Genomic DNA, 21161 nt, shown 5'->3' on the forward strand with positions numbered 1-21161 from the left:
TCCACCTAAACAAAAATACCAAATAAGTTAATTATTAAGCATCAAACATATTAAATAATACAACACATAATCATACAACTATAATACAAATCTACAACTACCACCACCCAATTATAAACCATACATCAACAAATAAAGTATATAACAAGTCTACAACCATTATTAGCTACAAAATAAAATACAACCCATTTTGAAATCTAAAATTTTAAAATAAACTTATAATTAAATAAACTAATAATCCATAAAAATAAAAATTAGTTTAAATATTGTTTTCTTCCACATTCTCCATTGCATGAAAAGCCACCAGCAGCAACCACAAGCTCACTACCTCAATAAACCAAATTCCATTCATCCTTCAACAAACATTAAAATTATACATAAACATTAAACATTAAGCATTAAATGTAAAGAATTAGCAATCCATAAACATTAAGTGTATTACTAAAATATTATCTAACTTAAAAGATAATTGATGATTTGGAATTAACAACAAACTTACCAAGTAATCATATATCAATTAGGTGGAGGTAAACTTTGTTTTGTAACCCAAGATGCTCCTAAACAAATTAAAATATGATATTAGATTAATTAGTAAGCTAAAAGAAGTTGTAAATATTACTAAAAAATTCTAAAAACTCTAAAATAGATAATAAAAATAAAATTACAAATAATAATAATAAAAAAAATTCTTACCCGATTCAATAGAATCATAATATGCGACATCTTCTATTGGTATTTCAACTCTATAATCATACGTCATAGGCTTTGATTGCAACCAATTTTGAGAACAAATCAAAGCCTCCACCATTTTTGGACCCAATGAACTTCGGAATGCATCAAGAATACGCCCTCCGGTACTAAAAGCAGATTCGGATGCTACTGTAGAAACTGGAATGGCGTATACATCTCTTGCAATTTGAGATAAAATTCGATATTTTGTCCAATTATTTTTCCACCAAGCCAAAATATCAAATTCCATTTTTCTTTTTTTAAATTGTGATTCTTTCAAACGCCGACGATCATCTATGCTTCCATCATCCAATGAATCCATCATCATCCCACTTTGTTGTGCTTGCATTGATTGACCATCATTTGAATTTGACACTTTAGAACTCCCATTCATAGAATCAATTTCCTTATAGAAGTTGTAAAGGTTAACTAAAGTATCTTTTACATCCCTAGTCAAAGATTCAACCATACCACTTTCATAAGCATCCTCAAAAAGATATGATACATATTCCAGCTTATATCGTGGATCAAGCACAATGGCAATAAGCAACAACTTGTTGACATTTCCAAGTGAACCCCAATATTTGTCAAACTTTATCAATATTTTCTTTGCCATATCGGCCATCAAATGATTTTGACTATTACTCCATTCAACAAGTGCATTATACATCAAACTCAATTCATGAAAACATATATTAGAAGTAACAGTCAAAGAGGCACTAAACTTTAAGGTAACTTCATAAAAAGTAGCAAGAAATTTCACAAAAACCCTTGCACTATCCCAATCTTTAATTAGAGGTGGTCCGGCTCTCTTCCTTCCTACTTCATGTTCCTCAAAATATCCAAGATAATGTCCATCAGCATCTATCATCCTATCAAAACCTTTTTGATACTTCAAAGCCGAGTTCAACATCAAATAGGTGGAATTCCACCTAGTAGACACATCCAAAACCACGGTTTCTTTATATTCAATTTTCTCCTTCTCTACACATTTTTTAAATTTGTTTAACCTTGAAGGAGATGATCGAACATATCTAATAGCATTACGAATTCCAGCAATACTATCATGGATTTCCTTTAATCCAAATGTCACAATTAAATTTACAATATGTGCAGCACAACGAACATGTAAAAACTCACCATCCAAAACATTTCCTTTCCAATAATTTAATTTTTCTTTCAAAAAATTAACAGCCACATCATTTGAAGAAGCATTATCAACCGTTATTGTGAAAACCCTTTCAATACCCCATTCAATCAAACAATTTTCTATAACCTTACCAATTGTCTCACCCTTATGATTTTGCACAATACAAAAATTTAAAATTCTCTTATGCAACTTCCAATCATCATCAATGAAATGAGCGGTAAGAGTCATGTAATTGTTATTTTGGATGGAAGTCCATGTGTCCGTCGTAAGACAAACCCTTTGCTTCCTCAATGAAAACACACTCTTCAAAATTTTTTTCTCATCTAAGTACAACTGAAACACATCTCTAGAAATTGTTCTACGAGATGGCGGTTCAAACTTAGGGTTCAAAGCATTACAAAACTTTCTAAACCCTTCTCCTTCAATGTGGCTAAATGGTAACTCGTCCATGATGATCATTTCTGCACATGCAAGCCTACATGCCTCTTTACTAAATGTTGTACTCATAGAGACCAAATTGCTACTACCACTTTCAAATGAAAGAACTTGTTGCTTTTTATCCTCCATCCTATTAGGGTATTTTTTGCATTGGTTCATCAAATGGTTTCGCAATGTACTAGTTCCACATCTCTTGGTATTACATGCATAATCTACCCCACAATGTTTACATTTGCACCTAGGATTATTTGGATCATAATCTGGAATTTTTTCAAAATGTTCCCAAACCCAAGATGGAGCCCTAGAAGGTTTTCTCTTTTGCGTTTTATAAGGTTTATCCAACTGTGAAGGTTGAGATTCAGCTTTATCTGATTCATTTAAATACTCTTCCAATTCATTAATATCATACAAATCATTGTGGCCCTCATCCATCTAGAACCTATTAAAAACAAAATAAACATATACATATATGTATATATATATATATATATATACAAATATATATACACAAATATATATACATATAGCTGTCAAAATCAGCAGGCCAGGTTATATTAACAACTTCACAGCAATCAAGTCACACATCACTTCACAATCTCCAAACTTCACAGCAAACAATTTCACAGCCTATGCTTCACTACACTTTCCAAAAGCAATTTTTGACCTTCCCACATGCAAAAATAACGAGAAAAAGGCTAAGTAACTTACCTCCAAATAATAGACAATCACACAATTGTTTGTGATCTTGGAATTAAACGAAGAAAAGGAATGCTATTCGATTTATGCAGGTGATTCAGGCAAGCTGTTTGGTCCTTGAAGGTGACTGAAGAAGTAGCTTTCTTCCAATATATTCTGCGATTGTGAACAAAAAATGCAGGTTAAGGTTTTTATTCATATTTATCAAGACAAAAAGTTTTAGTTATGCATAAATAATTTTGAGTGACTTGAGGAAAAGAACCTCATATATAATTATATATAAATATATAAATAAAAATTTGGCAAATGACCATGGCAGATTTAGAAGCCAGAAAGACCCAAGCAAGAAAAGATTGTTTACGACCACACCGCATTTCTATGGTGCGAAATAAAGGATCCACATGAATTAAAGGATATTAAAATTTGCAGTTGAACATCCAAGATTGTTTATGAGGTTTTCAAGAAGTGAATCAGTATATTTATAATTCTCCCACCAATTCTTCCAAATTTTGTTCACCTTCATTTAACAAACTAAGGACTGAATATGGACTTCTAAGTTCTAACTAATATTGTGCAGCCACAACATTAACAAATGTCCCAGTCATAAGTTACACTGACCTGCATATCTGAAGTCCAAAGAGTGAGGTTGTCCCTCAACAGTTGCATGATAAGAGTGCTGTCCTTGTAGGATTCTTCACCCAGTGTATCGAGTTCGGCAATAGCTTCCTCAAATGCCTTTGGATGACAAAGAAACAGTTACAGGAAATCTAGTTGAACATAATGCAATATTTCATGTAAATCAAAATAGATACTGTTATTACAGCATTTAATGAAGAGAGTTATGCAAAATATACAATAAACATAATAACAAGGTAGAATGTTTCCATTAAATGTTGTGTATTTACCATGCAGTTGTCATGTCTCTTTAACTGTCCATCTTTTTGTTTCTTTCTTCTTTAAATTTCTTTACTTTTTTAATTTTAAATTTGGTATGACATTAGAAATTAATTGCTCCAAACTATTTCCAAAGCTTTTAGGTGTTAATCTTACTGAACCAATTAGAATTTTAGTTAAGTCTAAACAAGCGTGTGTGTGAGAGAGAGAGAGAGAGAGTAGTAGAAATTTATGTGGTTTGGCAAACCTAACATCCTTGAAAGAGGGTGATTGACAATCCACTATCAAACTGTCATAACAAGGACTTTACTGCAACTGTCAATCATAGACTCACACACAAACCAAAACGTCTCCATCCATGGCAGAGAGAGATGGAAAATGCTCTACCAAACAAACACTACAACGATTTCCTGCAACGCTCAACCTCCCATACCCACAACCCAAAATCGAAAACCACAATCTATTCAAGTTCTCAAGTCTACTCCACTCTTAGACTCTATTAAACAACAGCTAATAGCCTTTCTATATGCTTAAGAAGAGCCTATACTACTAAGGAGTAAGAACACCATCAAGGAAGTCATAAATTTTCCCTTAAGCGTTATATTAGAAAAGAAGAAAATCAAATACTAAATAAATTTATATTAGCAAAGAAGAAAATCAAATACTAAATAAATAAAAAATTGAGACATATTTAACCACCCTGGTTCAAACTCTCCAACTTCCAAAATAACATTAAGGGTATGACCTTAGTAGTGTAATCTTCTTGCATAAACTTTATGTTAGGCTACTCCTAACTCTTCTTGAACGTGAAACAACTTGTATAGGTTTAGGCTAACTCAACCTTGAGAGTATATGATCCACCGCCCTTCGGCATGACAAGGGAACCAAATTCAGCCACTTTTTTGTGTTTTTAGATCCTCAATGAACCGCATCTGTTTAGCAATATTTCATTCTTCTGTGCCTGCTTCCCCCCCCCCCCCCCCCCTTCACATACGTGGCAGGGAAATTTGTGTGCTATGTGTCTCATAGCAATGCGTGAAAGGTGTAATGCAGTGGTTTTAATTGGTTGTGCAAGTTGCCAGTGTGGACTTATGAAGATTATATCATCAAAGCTTTGAAGTTGTTGATGCTAAATGCCAAAGATGGCCAGTAAGGCCTGTACAAGAAAGACAAATGGAAAAGCCTTAGACCTCCACGCCTACCTCGTTAGCTGTGAAACTCTATTATCGAGTTGCCAAGTGTGTGCATATTAGGAAGCACATTGGGTTGGATTTACAGAATCAACTTTATCAGTCAAAAGAAGTTTTCACAATCAATAATAACTATAATAATAATAAGAAATATAATGATTTTTACCTGCAGAGCTTGGGACTTGGGTGGGCGACGAGTGGTGGCGAATGGAGCTTCCGCTATCGAAGAAAACCGGAAAAGATTGGCTCGCCTCCTCCTTTATCCCCAGTTTAGAAACCTGCCCGTGTTGCCTGACTCCTAAAGCCTTCGAGGTTTTCAACACCGAGCCTTTCCTAGATCAGCGGCTGAATATGATCAAAAGCTTGATTTAACTCCAGGGCCTGGAAGTCGAAGTCAGGAATGGAAAGAAGTTGTTGAAACTCCGAAAAAGGAAATTGGGTCTGCCGACGGTTGTTCAAGTGGTGGCTCTTTCCATTATTTTCATTATTTTCATTAAATGGAAAGAAGTTGTTGCTTGGGAGTTCAATCGGGTGGTGGCTGGCCGGAGGATGCTGCCTGCGAGTGGCGACTGGCGACGCGAATGCTAGGGCTTCAATTTCGTTTTGTGAGAATCGGAGATTGTGTTGACTGTTGAGTGCTGTCACTGCTGTGTATTGTGTTTTCATCTTGAAATCCAACGGTGGTAATTAGATGGTGAGAGATCAATGGCTTACAAAATTGCATAGAATAATTTAATGAAAATAATTTTTGCAAAATGGCTCTTTGGGTATGAAACGGTTTGGTTCGGGTTGGGTGGGATAAAATTCCTTCCAACCCGTAACCCGAACCGAACATCTAACATTTTTATATGTATAACCCGACCCAAACCGACTAAACAATAAAAACCAACCCAAATTCTTCGGTTTGGTCGGTTTTGTCGGGTCAGGTCGGTTTTTGCCCACTCCTACTCCCAAGCCCAACCACATTTTCCTTATTGAAATTATTTTTCTTTTTTCTTGCCATTTTAGTATGTGCCACATGCCTGCCCCAATAGTACTTTTTGATGAATAGTTTGTATCAATTATTTATTTATTTATTTTGGCGATTAGTTTGTGTAATTTATGTTACAAGTCTTTAAGCCAGAGGTTGCTCAGCTCTTGCATTCTCTCTTTCTCTGCTATTTACTCGATCTTCTAAGCTTTGGATGTTTGACAAGTAATGGTGGCCACCCAATACATATCCAATCCCTCATACTAATGTTGATGTATAAATAATAATAGGGTTAATTTCATTTAAATCCCCTCACATTTAGTATAATTACTGATATTATCCTTAGTTTTAGTATAATTTCATTTGTTTTCCTTACCATTAAGTTTTTTCTATTAGATTTAACTGAAAATAGATAATAAGGTAATTTTAGATTAAAAATGTGGGTTTCATATTTGAGATGATGTTGAAAAAGACTTAAACAATGTGCAAATCATGTTGAAGAAGTTTCTAGCTCTCATGTGGGATTTTTTTTCTTCTTCTTTTTAGTATAAAAAATGTGGGTTTTTTTGCTTATTTTTTATTTTTTATTTTTTTTAACACAAATCTATGAGGTCTGCATTTTCCTCATCAACAACTTCTCTCTCCAACCAGACAAAGCTCTTGTCGTCTAGTCGTCGTTTCCCATCCCTCCGCCGTCCTCACTCTCCCCTGGCTTAAGCCCGATGGTCAATTCCAACTCAATGATGACACCATCCCACTCTCAGCAAAGATCTATGTCTCCATGGAGGATTTGGCCACTTTGTTGTTGCTGGATGTGATTACCAAGAAGAGAATTAAGAGGTTGGCGATAAAGGTGGGAGAGAACCTATTCAATTTCATGCAGTCATTTTGTGAGGTTTATGGGAGCAAATTGGTGGTTCTCTTAGATATTTTGAATAGATGGTTCAAAAAGTTGTGGAGAGGAGAGAGAAAGCAAAGAGTAAGATGAGATAGCAGAACTGGAAGATGAGCGGAATTCTTCCTAACCATTATTTCAACAATTTTTAAAATTTTAATAATTTTTTTATTCCCAACGGTTACGTCAACTGATGAAACAAGGATATTAATATCATTGCAATATACCATGTAAAAAAAATAATAATAATAAATATAAATAAATGTATAACTCCGTAAAAATGATGATTGAAATATTACAAACTTTAAAATCTATTTTGTATTTTTCCGAAGGAGTCTAATTAGAATTTTCCCATGATAATATAAGATTTTGAAAAACGTCCATGTCAAATTTTCTCTGCTTCACGACGAGGAAGGAGGAAGAGGGCTTGGTTTACTGTTTATGTGGGGTGGTCCGGCCCATTGATCATAAATCCCGTTTTCGGCCCTTAAAGGCTTTAATTCAATCCTTTATATTTAATTAAACACAAACATTCTATTATCTAGATTTTGCTTCTTGAATAATTTTCTACACGTTTCTGTGATCATCTTTACTCACCAAGAAGTATAAAAAAAAAAAAAAATCTAAAAATACCTACAAGATGCCTCTTTATATTCAGAACCCTAAAATTTAATAATAATAATAATAATAATAATAATAATAATAATTTTTAAAATTTATATTCGAAAAAATAATGCCTCTTTATATTTGAAAAAATAACATTTAAATTTTTAAAATTTATTTGGAATATCTCTATTGGTTTCGTATGTTGCAATGTTTTTTTTACTACATTATAAAGGTAGACATTTATTAAGAAAAATATACTTTCAAGGAGGATGTATACTTTGCATAACTTAACAAAACAATTATTATAAAAAATATAATATTTTTAGAAAAGAATAATGGTTAGATACATCATTATGAACAGTTAATTATATATATATATATATATATATCATTAATTAATAAAAATTTATATAAAATCATTAGATATGAATTTTTGAACTGAGTATAAAAATTTATATAAAATCATTAGATATGAATTTTTGAACTGAGTATTCATCAAGCAAGCACAAAAAAATACAAATTTCCTAGAAGGAAAATTAATGAAGTCACATTGTCTTGTATAATTTGCTTGTTATCTTAAGAAAAAAGAAATAAAAAAATAAAACTAGTGATCTACTTTTGAAAATATTAATATAATATTAAATTTAACAAACTGCAGAATAGAATCCGTAACTCAAACCATATGATTAGATTTAATAAGATCAATTAAAATTAGGATGAAAAATAATATTCGGATATAATCTGCGAAAAAAAAGAAAGAAAGAAAGAAAGAAAGAATCTATAAAACATTTGTACTCACATAAATCAAAACGTTACCCTTTTAGCAAAAAAAAAAAAAAAAAAAAAAAACCTTACCTTTTATAAACCAATTGGCAAAAAAAAAATAAATAAATAAAAAAAATAGAGAACAAGAGAAGGGGTGAGCATATATTCAGAAAGAGAAAATGATTTTATAACATTTTAGCGTTGAAGTTGAGAAAAAATGAAGGGGAATGAATGAGGTGTGGATGCCGTGGAATACTTAAAGCTTTGGCTTATCATCCTCTTCCTCTTCTTCCTAACCCTCTTCTCTCTACTGCTCCGAATACTTTTTTGGCGCCGCCACTTCCTTCTTTGTCTCCCTTTTTCACTCTCACTCGGATTCTTTCTTCTTCTTCTTCATCGTTTGCTATGCCGGGGGTCGAATCGCAGGGGTTGGAATGGCCGGCGAAGCGAGTCAGGGACACCTTCTTTAAGTTTTTCGAGGAGAAGGATCATCGAAACTGGAGGTCTAGCCCTGTTGTTCCTGTCAATGATCCAACACTTCTCTTCGCCAATGCCGGTACCTTCACTTTTTTATCTTAAATTTTGGTTTTCGTTTATTTATTTATTTATTTTTATCTGTTTCTGTTCTGAGAAAATTAAGCAAGACTTGATTTTAACTGGGATTTCATTATGTTCCCTCGGGTTTTTGACGTGGGTTTTGTTTTGATTTCTTTTTTATATCGTGAGAAAAAAAGAACCAAAATTGTGATATTTTTCATCTAGAGTTCCCTTTGTTATCTCTGTTTTCGAAGTGGGTTTACTTGTTTGGTTTCAGATATTGAGAATTTGCTATTTATAACTAGTTTAGAGCTCTGGTTATTATAATTATTATTATTATTTTTTAACTCTAAAATTCGATCGAAATAACAGGGATGAATCAGTTCAAACCGATATTTTTGGGGACGGTGGATCCCAATACCGAGTTAAGCAAGCTGAGTCGAGCGTGCAACACCCAGAAATGTATTCGTGCAGGTGGCAAGCACAATGACCTCGATGATGTCGGGAAGGACACTTACCACCACACCTTCTTTGAGATGCTTGGCAATTGGTCTTTCGGTGATTACTTCAAGAATGAAGCCATTGAATGGGCTTGGGAGCTTCTCACCAAGGCAAGTGAATATGCATACTTGGGTGCTTAGTTTTTATTCGTTAAAGTCTCACTTCATGTTTATCGAGAATGACACTGTCGAATATGAGTAGTCGATAAGAGTGGAATTGCTGCTGGATTAGTTGTGTTTTCCACAGTAGTTATTTGGGTTTTGCATTCTGAAAATGTTGGGCAAGTATATTAGTTGATGTAGAGCCGAACCATTTTGTGGCAAAATTTACTACTGTTGCACATTTTGATGATTGTTGGATAGTAGTTGGGATGTGATTATGGGTATTAAATTGTTGTCCCACATTTCTTCGTCCCCCTTGTTTCAGCCCTATTGTTTTCAACTTCTGTGAACCAAGAGTGTGTATTTCTGTTGGCTACCTGCCTGACTCTAGATTTCTTGGCATCTTTATATTGTTCTCGATCACATACATGAACTTGTTTAGACTAACTTCCATCCATCTTCACGTGTATTAACAACTGAATCATTGTAGCATTTCATTGTGAGCTAAGTTTATCTGTTCGAGAGAGAAAAAGTTAACCAGCTTTAGTCGGTACCACTTGAGGACTATTTTTTGCTTCTTGTACGTGGAGTTGTGGACCCAACTAAGAGTAACTTGAACGTGAAACTAGTGTGTGCAGAATCCTGTTGGATTTCAACATATATTTATGGAATTATATTACCGGATTAGAGTTCATTTTTCTTTTTGCTGAATAATATTTGATTTGTGAGCCAGGATCCATTTCATTCTTGGTGTTCTAATAAAAGCTTGCATAGCTTCTGTAAAGATGGGCATATATAGTAATTTCTTTATATGTTTTGGTTTATTGAGTTGCAGGTTTATAAGCTTCCTAATGATCGGTTTTATGCCACCTATTTTGGTGGAGATGAGAAAGCTGGTCTTGCTCCTGATAATGAAGCCAGAGATATATGGCTCAAGTATTTACCTCCAGAACGTGTGCTGCCTTTTGGCTGTAAAGTATGCTTTTTTCTGCTTTTGCTTTTCCTTGCATGTTTTGTTGATAAGGCCCCACGAATCTCGGAAATTGAATGTCAAGGGTATAATATTTTAAAATTGTCACTATCTCCACAAAATGTTGCTCATTTAGTTTACAAGAATCTTGCAGTTCAAGTGATTAATAGGAATGCATGTTATTAGTGACAATCTTTCCTTCTGCCCTTAACTTCAGCTTCTTTAAAAGCTTGTTTTAACTGAAAATAATATGTCACTTAACACATGACACACATATTGCTTATGTATTGAAGGAGCCAACTGAGTTGAAACTTTTATCACTCTTCATTTCTTAAATTGTATGTTAATTACGAATTGTTGTATTGGTTCACACTTTATGGTATCACTTATACATGGTTTCTCATTTTCGCATTACTAAATAGGACAATTTTTGGGAGATGGGTGATACTGGTCCATGCGGGCCATGCACTGAGATACATTATGACAGAATTGGTAACCGTGAAGCTGCATCATTGGTCAACAATGATGATCCTACATGCATCGAGATATGGAACCTTGTCTTTATTCAGGTAGCACCTTGTCATTGTTGTTGTAGCCCTTGGCATATTTATTTTATGATTATGAGCTCTTTGTAAATTCATTACCATTGCTATGATGGTGTGTTCAGAAAATCTGCCTTAATATGCTTGATTTGTGTTTTGACTTTTCTTATGATTATATGTCTACCACATCTGCGACCAAAATAACCTGCAATTGCTGGATGGCTAGTTCCTTATCTCTTTGGTGCCTTATGGCGCTAAGATTAGTGATTTTTTCATTTTCCCCCCTTGTTGCTGTGCACAGTTCAACAGGGAAAGTGATGGTTCCCTGAAGCCTTTGCCTGCTAAGCATGTTGATACTGGGATGGGATTCGAAAGGTTGACTTCTATCCTTCAGGACAAGATGAGCAACTATGACACTGATGTGTTCCTACCCATCTTTGATGCTATCCAACAGGTACAAAGTGTGTGTCTCCTTATAGATTCTTCTTCATTGCACATTGGTTTCCATTTAAATCGTTGTCATTGCTATATTCATAGGATTTTCTTTTTCTTTCAATTTGTTTGTAGGCAACTGGAGCTCTACCATACAGTGGAAAAGTTGGATCTGATGATGTAGACAAAATAGACATGGCATACAGAGTTGTTGCAGATCATATAAGAACTCTTTCATTTGCCATTGCTGATGGTTCACGTCCAGGTAGTGTTCTGGGATAGAGATAGAATTCTTGTTACAACTTTCATTTATGAGACCAGTGGCGTTTTTGCGGAGTTTCTTGACGAATACTTAAATTGATATTTTTGTGTATTGTTTCTTGGTTGCTGATGTATTTATATTTTAACCTTCCAGCTGGTTTAATATTCTGCAAATTTATATTTTGTAGTTGTGATTTGTTTGTGTGATGACTTGTGACATTTTACTTGGCATTAGGCAATGAGGGTCGGGAATATGTACTTAGGCGAATTCTTCGACGAGCTGTTCGATATGGAAGTGAGGTCCTCAAAGCTCAAGAAGGATTTTTCCATGGGTAAGAATAACAAATGTTCATCATTCTTCTGAATGATAAACTGTCATTATTACCAATAACCTAAGCTGTTAGGCTATGATGATTTAATTTTTCTCTTTGCAACACTAGAACCTATAGAAATTTATGATGTATGAAACATGACTTGAGGTCCAACTACTTCTTTTTTGTTATCATACTATGACAGCTTACCAACTTTTAAAAATAAAGAAATTATGCGTAGGACATGGTGAACCAATAACTTTAACCTTCTTCATTTGGTTTCCCAAATGTTGTTGTTTATGCAATCTTCTTTCTGATTATCGTATCCTTTAATTTCAATGTGTTGTTTGGAAAGAAAAAGTATTTTTTGGTAATTCACTTATAATTAATTCTAATCCTTTTTTAAATGTATTCCTAAATCCAGACTTGTAAATACTGTGGCAAAAGTGATGGGTGATGTTTTTCCAGAGCTGATACAACATGAAATGCGCATTAGGGAAATAATTGCTGAAGAGGAAGCAAGTTTTGGCAAGACATTACTTAAGGTGACCATGAGTGTTATCTATTGGTGGCTGCATTATTTTTATATTGATAATTTTTTGTTGTTTACAATGATATATGATGTGGATTCTCTTGGAGCTTCCTGGTTAAACTTTTCCCTGCAATTTAAACTTTTTCATATTGCTAAGTTAAAATATATGTCATTTTGACTTGAGAGGTCGAATTTACTAAAATTTTGCTTGAGAGATTTATTTTTCTATTTTCTCACTCTCTTCCATTTGGTTGTTATCCCAAAGGAATGTAACAAGTCCTTTTCTGTATGAGATGTTTTTTTAGCTTTCATGTAGACATTGTCTTTTCTTTGTAATATGCTGTTAACCTGACTCGCTTGATTGTTGGATTGTGCTAAGGGAATTGAGAAATTTAAGAAAGCTGCTCAAGATGTTCAAGGGAAGATATTGAATGGGCAGGCAAGTATCATCCCAAACTTCTATCCTTGTGAATGACCGTGTATTTTGCTTTGTAATAGGCATCAGTAAGTTGTTGAACTTGGTGAGATTACATCATTTCAGTTGGTTAAAGTTGATTTTCGAATGAAGTCTGCTGTTCGTCTAGGTGTTTCAGATAACTACTGTTTTATAGTGATTTTAATATTTGGATTGAAGTTTTTACTGCTGCGCTCATGAATACCAGTGTTGCTTATTATGTGGTGGTGCTCAAAGATCTGCATGAAAGTCTTTACTTTTCTTTATCATTATTATGTCAAGACAAGAAACCTTAAATGTACTTTTGGTTCAATCAATAAAACTGTTGGATTTCTCCTGGGAAATTTTGAACTCTTAGGTAATGCTTGTTCACCATGCCTCATCAATGTTGAAAATTGGACCAAACAAGTATACAATTAAAGGAGATATCTATCCTCCATTAATTGGATGGAATACATTGGAAGAAGATCTTGTGTGAAATTGTGTTTTTATTAAATTACCAGTCTACATGATGAAGTCTATGTTTAGGGATCACCTTCATGCTCTACCTAGGCCATGGGTAATTTAACCCCCTTCATGTTTTGGCTGCAGGATGCTTTTGTTTTGTGGGACACATATGGTTTCCCATTGGATTTGACACAGGTTTGTGGTGTTCATTGTTGTTTTGTGATACACTATAATTATGTTCCTGTCTCCTAATGGTTCTTTTCTCTACAGTTGATGGCAGAGGAAAGGGGCTTACTAGTAGATGTTGAGGGTTTCAACAATGCTATGGATGAGGCAAGAGAAAGATCAAGGAGTGCTCAAAATAAGGTTCTAAGTTTCTTTCATGATTTCATTTTTATACATCTACGTATAGCAACCCATGTTTTTGGATATGGTGCTGGCTACCACCCAAGAAAATTAATTATTCTAATGCTGAAAGTAAAGAAGCTCTTCAAAAGGAGGTTGTGCATTCAACTTTTGATTTTCTTTTGATATTAATTTTTTGCAGCAAGGTGGTGGTGCTATAGTAATGGATGCTGATGCTACTGCAGCATTGCACCAGAAGGGAATTCAAGCAACAAATGATTTCTTCAAATTTGATTGGCCCGAGGTTGGTGTACATTTTTTTTCCCGCATTCAATTCTACATTAGATGTTTTATTTGTTTACTTTTTGGCATGAGAAAACACGTTTCTAGTTCTTTCCTCTTCATGTGACAAACTTCACTGCACTAGGTGTACCTTTCATTACAATTTTGATTTGCTTATGTATATAATGCTTGAGACTTAGGATAATACTTTAAGTAATCTATTGTATATATCTGTGGAATTTCAATTCCATAAGTCTTATTACAATTTCGATTTGCTTATGTGGATGATGCTTGAGCTTTTGGGAGCACTTTACTAATTATAGGAATTAGGTTAAATACTTGATTAATCTATTGTATATAGCTTTGGAATTTGGATGTCATAAGTAATATTTACTTTTGTTGTTTAATAACTTCACTACATCGATCTCGGTTGATATATTGTTTTTTCTGCTTATCTTTCAGAGTCATGAGAGTGTGATAAAAGCAATTTACACAGGCTCTGAATTTGTTGAAAGTGCTGCTGCTGGCAATGAAGTCGGTATAGTTTTAGAGTCCACTTGTTTCTATGCTGAGCAAGGTGGTCAGGTACTGTAAATCCTGAGTTTATTTACTGATTATTGTTTGTACAGTAGGAATGAGAAATTTGCAATTTTGTTTCTGATTTGATTGAACAAGTGATGACATATTTGCTAAAGAATTATTTTGATATATTTTTGCTTATTTGTAATGGTGCACTTGATATTATTTTCTCAATTGTAGATTTTTGATACTGGATCTCTTGAAGGCCCCTTTGGCTCATTTCAAGTTAGTAATGTTCAAATATTTGGAGGTTTTATTCTCCATATTGGTTATTTATCTGGAGAGAGTGGTAGATTCTCTGTGGGTGACAAAGTCAATTGCAAGGTAATTATTTGTTATCAGATTTCAGTGCCTATTTTAATTATATGTAGGGATTTTGGTTTGTCAATGTAGTAACTGTTTTCTGTGCTCTGCTACAGGTTGACTATAACAGACGTAAACTAATCGCCCCTAACCATACCTGCACGCATATGCTGAACTTTGCACTTCGGGTATACTCAAATTCCAGTGCCCTCAACTTGCTATGCTTTTATTTATTAATATATTTGAAGTGTAGTTCTTAAAATTTTGTAACATGATTTCAGGAAGTACTTGGAGATCATGTCGATCAGAAAGGTTCCATTGTTCTTCCTGAAAAGCTAAGATTTGATTTTTCTCATGGTAAGATTGACTAATTTTGGTAGATTAAAGTAGAATAATTCGTTCTGTGCAAGAAATCCCTGTAAGTGCTTCTGAAATTTTAATAGGGAAGCCAGTAGATCCTGACCATTTGAGAAAAATTGAGTCCATTGTGAACGAGCAAATTAAAGATGAATTAGAGGTTTTTGCGAAGGAAGCAAACTTGGGAGAAGCCATGCGCATCAATGGTCTGCGAGCAGTTTTTGGTGAAGTAAGCTTATTTTTATTGACATCCATTTCCTTTCAAGCATTCTTGTAAAAACCATGTTTACTCGTATTATTATTATTAAAAAAAAAAAAAAAATATTTTAGGTTTACCCTGACCCTGTTAGAGTGGTGACAATTGGTCGGAATGTTGACGAACTCTTGGCTGACCCAGACAATAAGGAGTGGTTATCAGTTTCAGCAGAACTTTGTGGAGGTTAACATCTTGAAATTATGAGTCTCTCTTGCAGCCTTGCTTAGTCATAATTTATGCTGAAGTCTGATCTTTTGGACACATATAGGGACCCATATACAAAATACACGGGAAGCTAAGGCCTTTGCCCTTTTATCTGAGGAGGGAATTGCTAAAGGAATACGAAGAATAACTGCTGTCACAACTGATATTGCTTTTAATGCAATGGAATTGGCAAACTCACTTGAGCAGGAAGTGAATGATGCATCCAAGACAGAAGGAAGCCAGCTAGAAAAGGTAGTCCTTTTCAAAATTTACCATTATGCCCTCACTGGTAGTGTTTAGGATATTGTTTTTCAGTATATAGTATTGACTTTTGACCACAGAGCACATTATAGGTATACCTGTAGTTTATGCAGTCAATAAAATTTTAGTTTTTTTCCTTTACAGAAAGTTGCCTCCTTGAAAAGTCGTGTTGACTCAGCACCAATACCAGCGGCAAGGAAAGCTGATATCAGGAACAAGATTTCCCTGCTTCAGGTAATGCAGCTGGGCTAATTAGAATGTTTCTTCGGTTTTGGCTCTAGTGTTCTTTAATTTTGCCTTCCTCCTATTCTACTCAAACATTGTTTATTTATTTATTTATTTTTTATAGACCCAAGTGAGAAAGGCACAAAAGAAGATTGCTGAAGAGAATTTACAGCAAGCAATCAAGCTTACAAATGAGATTGCTGAAGCTGCTGTTTCAGATGGGAAGGCATTCTGCATATCCCATGTTCATGTTGGTTTGGATGTAACTGCAGTTCGTGAAGCTGTCCTGAAAGTTATAGAGCAGAAGGTTTTTAGCCAATTAACTCAATTTCTTTTTGGGTTTTTTATTTTCTCCATCATTGCAACCTGAATGGCTTAATTTGTTGTCTGCATATAAAGTTCATGACACACCCACTAGGAGTTTTTAAAGTTCAAGAATACTAGGCTTCTTCCTGAAATTTTAGAAGTTTAACTTCTGTCCAGTTATGCTTACAATGTAGCTAGAAAATTTAAGAATATGGTGGTGTGTGTGGACAGGGGATATCTGCTATGGTATTCAGCACAGATGAAAGTACAAATAAGGCAGTTGTATGTGCTGGAGTACCAGATAAAGGAAACAATAGCAAGCAATTGGATGTTTCAGAGTGGTTAACAGCAGCTTTGGGGCCCCTAAAAGGAAGATGTGGCAAAGGAAAAGGTGGTCTTGCTACTGGCCAGGTTTGTCTGCTTTTTCCGTACTTTGGAACGATAAAAGCTGTTAATATAGTCAGTGCGTCTCTATAATATTATAGATGTTGGATTTTCTATTTTTTGGGGTTTAATATCTTATCCCTCATCAATCTTATAGGTTCTGTTGTATTTGTTGATATGAAATTTTCAGGGAACAGATGCATCACATGTGGATGAGGCTCTGGCTCTTGCAGAATCGTTTGCATCCATGAAATTGAGATGAAGTGCCATGTTTTGCTGTTTTAGGCCTTACAGAAGTTGATATACTCAAAAGTCACTAGAAAATTGATTCAGGAACTAATCTGATGAGAAAACATAATTCATTTTTAAATATTAATTTGGATGTACTTTCATATTTTATTATGTTTCTAAATATAATCAATTACTTAAAGAGGGGGAACAAAAAAAAAAAAAAAGAAGAAAAAAAGATGAGAAAGGAGAGTTGACTCCCAAGTGTTTTGGACCATTTATGAAATTACCAATTTCTTTGTTTTGATGTGTCACCTCTGAAAAAAAAAAAAAAAAAGAAAAAAAAAATTAAACAAGAAAATTAAATAGAAATTGAATAGGTGAAATTGCCAAACAGTTTGGATAAATGTCGGGGATTTCTAAAATGGAATTCAAACTGATAAGTTGGTAGTGTTTCTGAATTACCAAAAAAATAATCTCAAGCAAGCACCAACAAGCGCACTAAGAAGTGCGGATGCTATTCGCTTCCGACTGGAGTACAAGCATTCTCAACCTCCAAGATATATTGGCCCAACTTTTAATAAGAAAAAACACACGCACACTCTCTTTCGACTTTGGCGAGGTGAAGCACGTAATTAGTGGTACCTTAAATTAAGGGTTTAATAACATGTGAGGGGGATTATCCAGCTATTACATTTATATATGGAGTCGACTTGTGCTTATGCATAAGATATTCCCAATGAAAAACTAGCCATAGAGCTGCAGCTATACCAGTAAACATATCTTAATCTTCATCCCGGAATTTGAAGATCGATCCAATAATCTGCATGTAGATTATTTTCAAGTTCCTAAAGAAACACCCCTTTGCATCCGCAACATACTGTCACCCTTCTTGAGTGACCTCCACTGCATGATTTGCAAGAGCTTCATTGCATTGCATGTTGCAGTAGAATCAAGGATGCATTTGTCCTTCATTGTACACACTGTTCCTTCAGTCTTAACATTGGACGTCCTTATGTAGAGCTTACTGTCAAATATGATTGCCATGACCATCTTCTTGCCTATTTTGATGGAATAGATTTTGATGATGCTGCCTGTGATACACTCTGCCATGATAACTTGTATTGTTGTTGCACCGGCAATTTCAATATCGACTACAAATGTTTCTTATATCCACTTATTGTTGATCACGAAGATCATGTGCACCCCCTTGCTCTTCTTGATTCATTGAAAGAAGACGAATCGAGTGTGTATTATTGTGACAGTGAAAAAGAATGATGCAAACCATGGCGTTTATTCATATCAAGGTTGCGAAGGATGTTTGCTTATTGCTCATTTTGAATGCATTCTTCATCCGGAGTGTATGCCATAATATTTTTATTTTTTTTTTGGGATTTAGAATTATCTACCAAGTTTATAAGTAAAAAGTTTGATTAGTTAATTAAATATGCCTCTAGCTTTCTTGTAATTGATTGGTTTCAATATCTCTGACTTGAGAATATATCCTATTTCCTTGCTTTTAGAACAATGAGATAATGGCAGTCATCCTCACATCAAATCCCAGCCACTGAAGGTAGGAAGAATGAAGGAAAAGAAGAATATCCAAATTTGGCATCAATTTCTGATGAAGTAATCTCACAATTGGATATGAAGATAGAAAAGATTGGAGAAACGATAAAAGAACTGCTTATGGAAAAACACCGAAAAGAAGCAATAAAGAAACTCGAGGAAACTCATCCACAAGCTGAAGGTATGCTAAGGCAACTGCAGGAACTAATTAATTTATACGAATTAGTACTGATTAGGCAAAAGTTGTAATCCAATGTTTTAGCCAATTCTGTATTCTTCATGGTTTGTATAACAAGTTTTTGTTACCCTTTTTGGTTGGAATCTGGCATCTCTTATATATTATCATTTCTAATAACTAATATAAATGAATGTTGTATTAATTATGTAACTTTAAAATGTGTTCCTTTAAAATCAACTCCAAGTCTCTGCTCTGCCCTCGTTAACTAAGCTCACATATTAGAAATTTTTGTGCAGATCAGAATTATCTCTATTATAATTTAAGTTAATGTCAAGCCATTTTATAAACTAATGTATTTTCATCAAATTATATATATTTGTTTTGAATAATTTTTTTTTCCCTTTAAAACAAAATTATTACTTTATTATATTTATAATAGCAATTAATGTTCTATATAGTTTTCCAGGCAAGAGCGTTGAGAGTAATGAACAACCTCGCCACCAAATTTGACTTTGTATTAGGATGTCCAAAATGAAGCTAATACATGCTTTTTAATTTATATATATATATATATATATATCTATATGGACGGCATCTGAATGAAAAAACTAGTCATGGCTGCAGTTATATAGCAATATTATATATAAGCATATCTTTATCTGGTTCTTCATATCTTGATCTTCTTGTTGTTCTTGTTCATCCCTGGAGATCGAAGAGATGGAGGATCATATTGTTAACCATCCGGGGCACAATCATCTATTGAGGGAATTGGGAAGGGGAACTGTTTTTCTGGACGGTGGTCGTGCATGCTCCGTATGCAACCGAGTGTTGGGATATCACCAGAATGTGTTTTACTGCCCAGAAGAGGGGTGTGAGTATTTCTTACACTCGTGGTGTGCTTACTGGGGATGTAAGGATGATTATTATTCAGATCAGATAGACCACCCTCTACACCCTCAACACCCACTTACTCTTTCACTCTACTACTAGTTATCCTCCTCCTCCTCCTAATAATAATAATAATAATAATAATAATGGTCGTCAAACTCAAACAACAGATGATCATTAGTACTTTGTATGCAGCTTCTGCAAGCAAACAAGAACTTCAGGCTTGTTACTCCACTGTGCTCCCTGTGATTTCTACCTTGACTTTTTTTGTGCACGAGAGTTTGAAGACAAGAAGCAGTTACTTTCTCAATATGAGGTTCAACATTTCTTCCATAAAAAACATGCCTTGTTGCCTCATCGTCATTCATTTTATTCATTTTCGTCCTCCGGTTATGAGCGTTATCATTATTTTTCTTCACCTTCCGGCTCCCATTTTTGTGGAGCGTGCGGCATCGGCATTTATGATGGTGAGCACGTCTTGAAATGCAGTGGCAGGGGATGTGAGGATTATTATCTCCATGTGGGCTGTTTTCGAGTCCCGGAAGAGATGAAACATCCGTTGCATCCCCAACACACTCTCACTCTTGTTCCAAGATCTATTATTCAAGTTGGAGACGAAGACAAAGGAGAAGCCCTTACATCCAAAACATACTATCACCCTTCTTTTAAGAACAGGATTCAAGGTGGAGAAGAAGACACATACTATCACCCTTCTTTTAAGCACAGGATTCAAGGTGGAGACGAAGAGGAAGAGCAAAAGCTTCGATGTGGCGCATGTAACAATCTAATCAAGAGGAATGCATTTGCGCTCAACTGTAACCAGTGTTCCCGAGGAGGTTTCGCTTTTGACATGAGATGTGCTTTTCTAAATCCCACTGTCAAATACGACCGTCATGATCAGCATCTTCTGGCACATTATAATCATATAGATGTGCAAGATGCTCTCTGTGCTGCCTGTAATAAGCGCTGCCTCTGGAATTTGTACCGTCGTTTTGCCTGCAATTTCAATATCCACAAAGCATGTCTCTCGTGTTAATGGAGCTTGAAGAATTTTGTAATTGCTGCAATATTTTGTAAAGAAGATGATGATAGCTTGAGAGAAAAGTTAGAAGAGAGAAAAACGTGTGCTCAGCTTGTATATTTCCATATTGCCACTTAATATTGCTGATTATGACCAACATGTGCATCCCTTTACTCTTGTCAATTCCTTGAATGAAGATCAATCTGGTACATATTATTGTGATCTTTGTGAAGAAAAAAGAGAACCAAACCGTGGCCTTTATTGTTGTCAAGAATGTGTTCCATCATTCGTCGCTCATTTCGAATGCCTTCTACCTCCAGTATGTATGTATATATGTACGTATGCCGATTATAA

General features: G+C 34.7%; 2 protein-coding genes and 1 long non-coding RNA gene across 3 annotated transcripts; 2 read left to right on the forward strand and 1 right to left on the reverse strand.

Moving 5' to 3' along the window:
• Positions 1–969, reverse strand: LOC132800319 (uncharacterized). Its single transcript, XR_009635353.1, has 3 exons — positions 694–969; positions 500–557; positions 1–353 (listed from the first exon to the last, which is right to left on the reverse strand). It is a non-coding gene; the product is annotated as an uncharacterized LOC132800319 (long non-coding RNA).
• A 7501-nt stretch (positions 970–8470) lies between these two features.
• Positions 8471–17353, forward strand: LOC107433948 (alanine--tRNA ligase). The gene is made up of 23 exons (XM_016045346.4): positions 8471–8889; positions 9243–9481; positions 10308–10448; positions 10865–11011; positions 11286–11438; positions 11552–11681; positions 11913–12009; positions 12413–12533; positions 12900–12959; positions 13566–13616; positions 13692–13787; positions 13969–14070; positions 14511–14633; positions 14808–14951; positions 15047–15118; positions 15212–15287; positions 15374–15516; positions 15618–15726; positions 15812–15999; positions 16153–16242; positions 16358–16540; positions 16771–16950; positions 17114–17353. Exons 1-23 carry the CDS (start codon positions 8565–8567, stop codon positions 17183–17185), a joined length of 3042 nt encoding a protein of 1013 aa, XP_015900832.3. The 5' UTR covers positions 8471–8564; the 3' UTR covers positions 17186–17353.
• Positions 17354–19615: 2262 nt separating this feature from the next.
• Positions 19616–20822, forward strand: LOC132800235 (uncharacterized). The gene is made up of 2 exons (XM_060813493.1): positions 19616–19887; positions 19982–20822. The coding sequence occupies exons 1-2, from the start codon at positions 19616–19618 to the stop codon at positions 20820–20822; spliced, it is 1113 nt and encodes a 370-aa protein (XP_060669476.1).
• The last annotated feature ends 339 nt before the right edge of the window (positions 20823–21161 follow it).

The sequence above is a fragment of the Ziziphus jujuba genome, chromosome 12 (assembly GCF_031755915.1).
Source record: "Ziziphus jujuba cultivar Dongzao chromosome 12, ASM3175591v1".
Lineage (NCBI taxonomy): Eukaryota > Viridiplantae > Streptophyta > Magnoliopsida > Rosales > Rhamnaceae > Ziziphus > Ziziphus jujuba.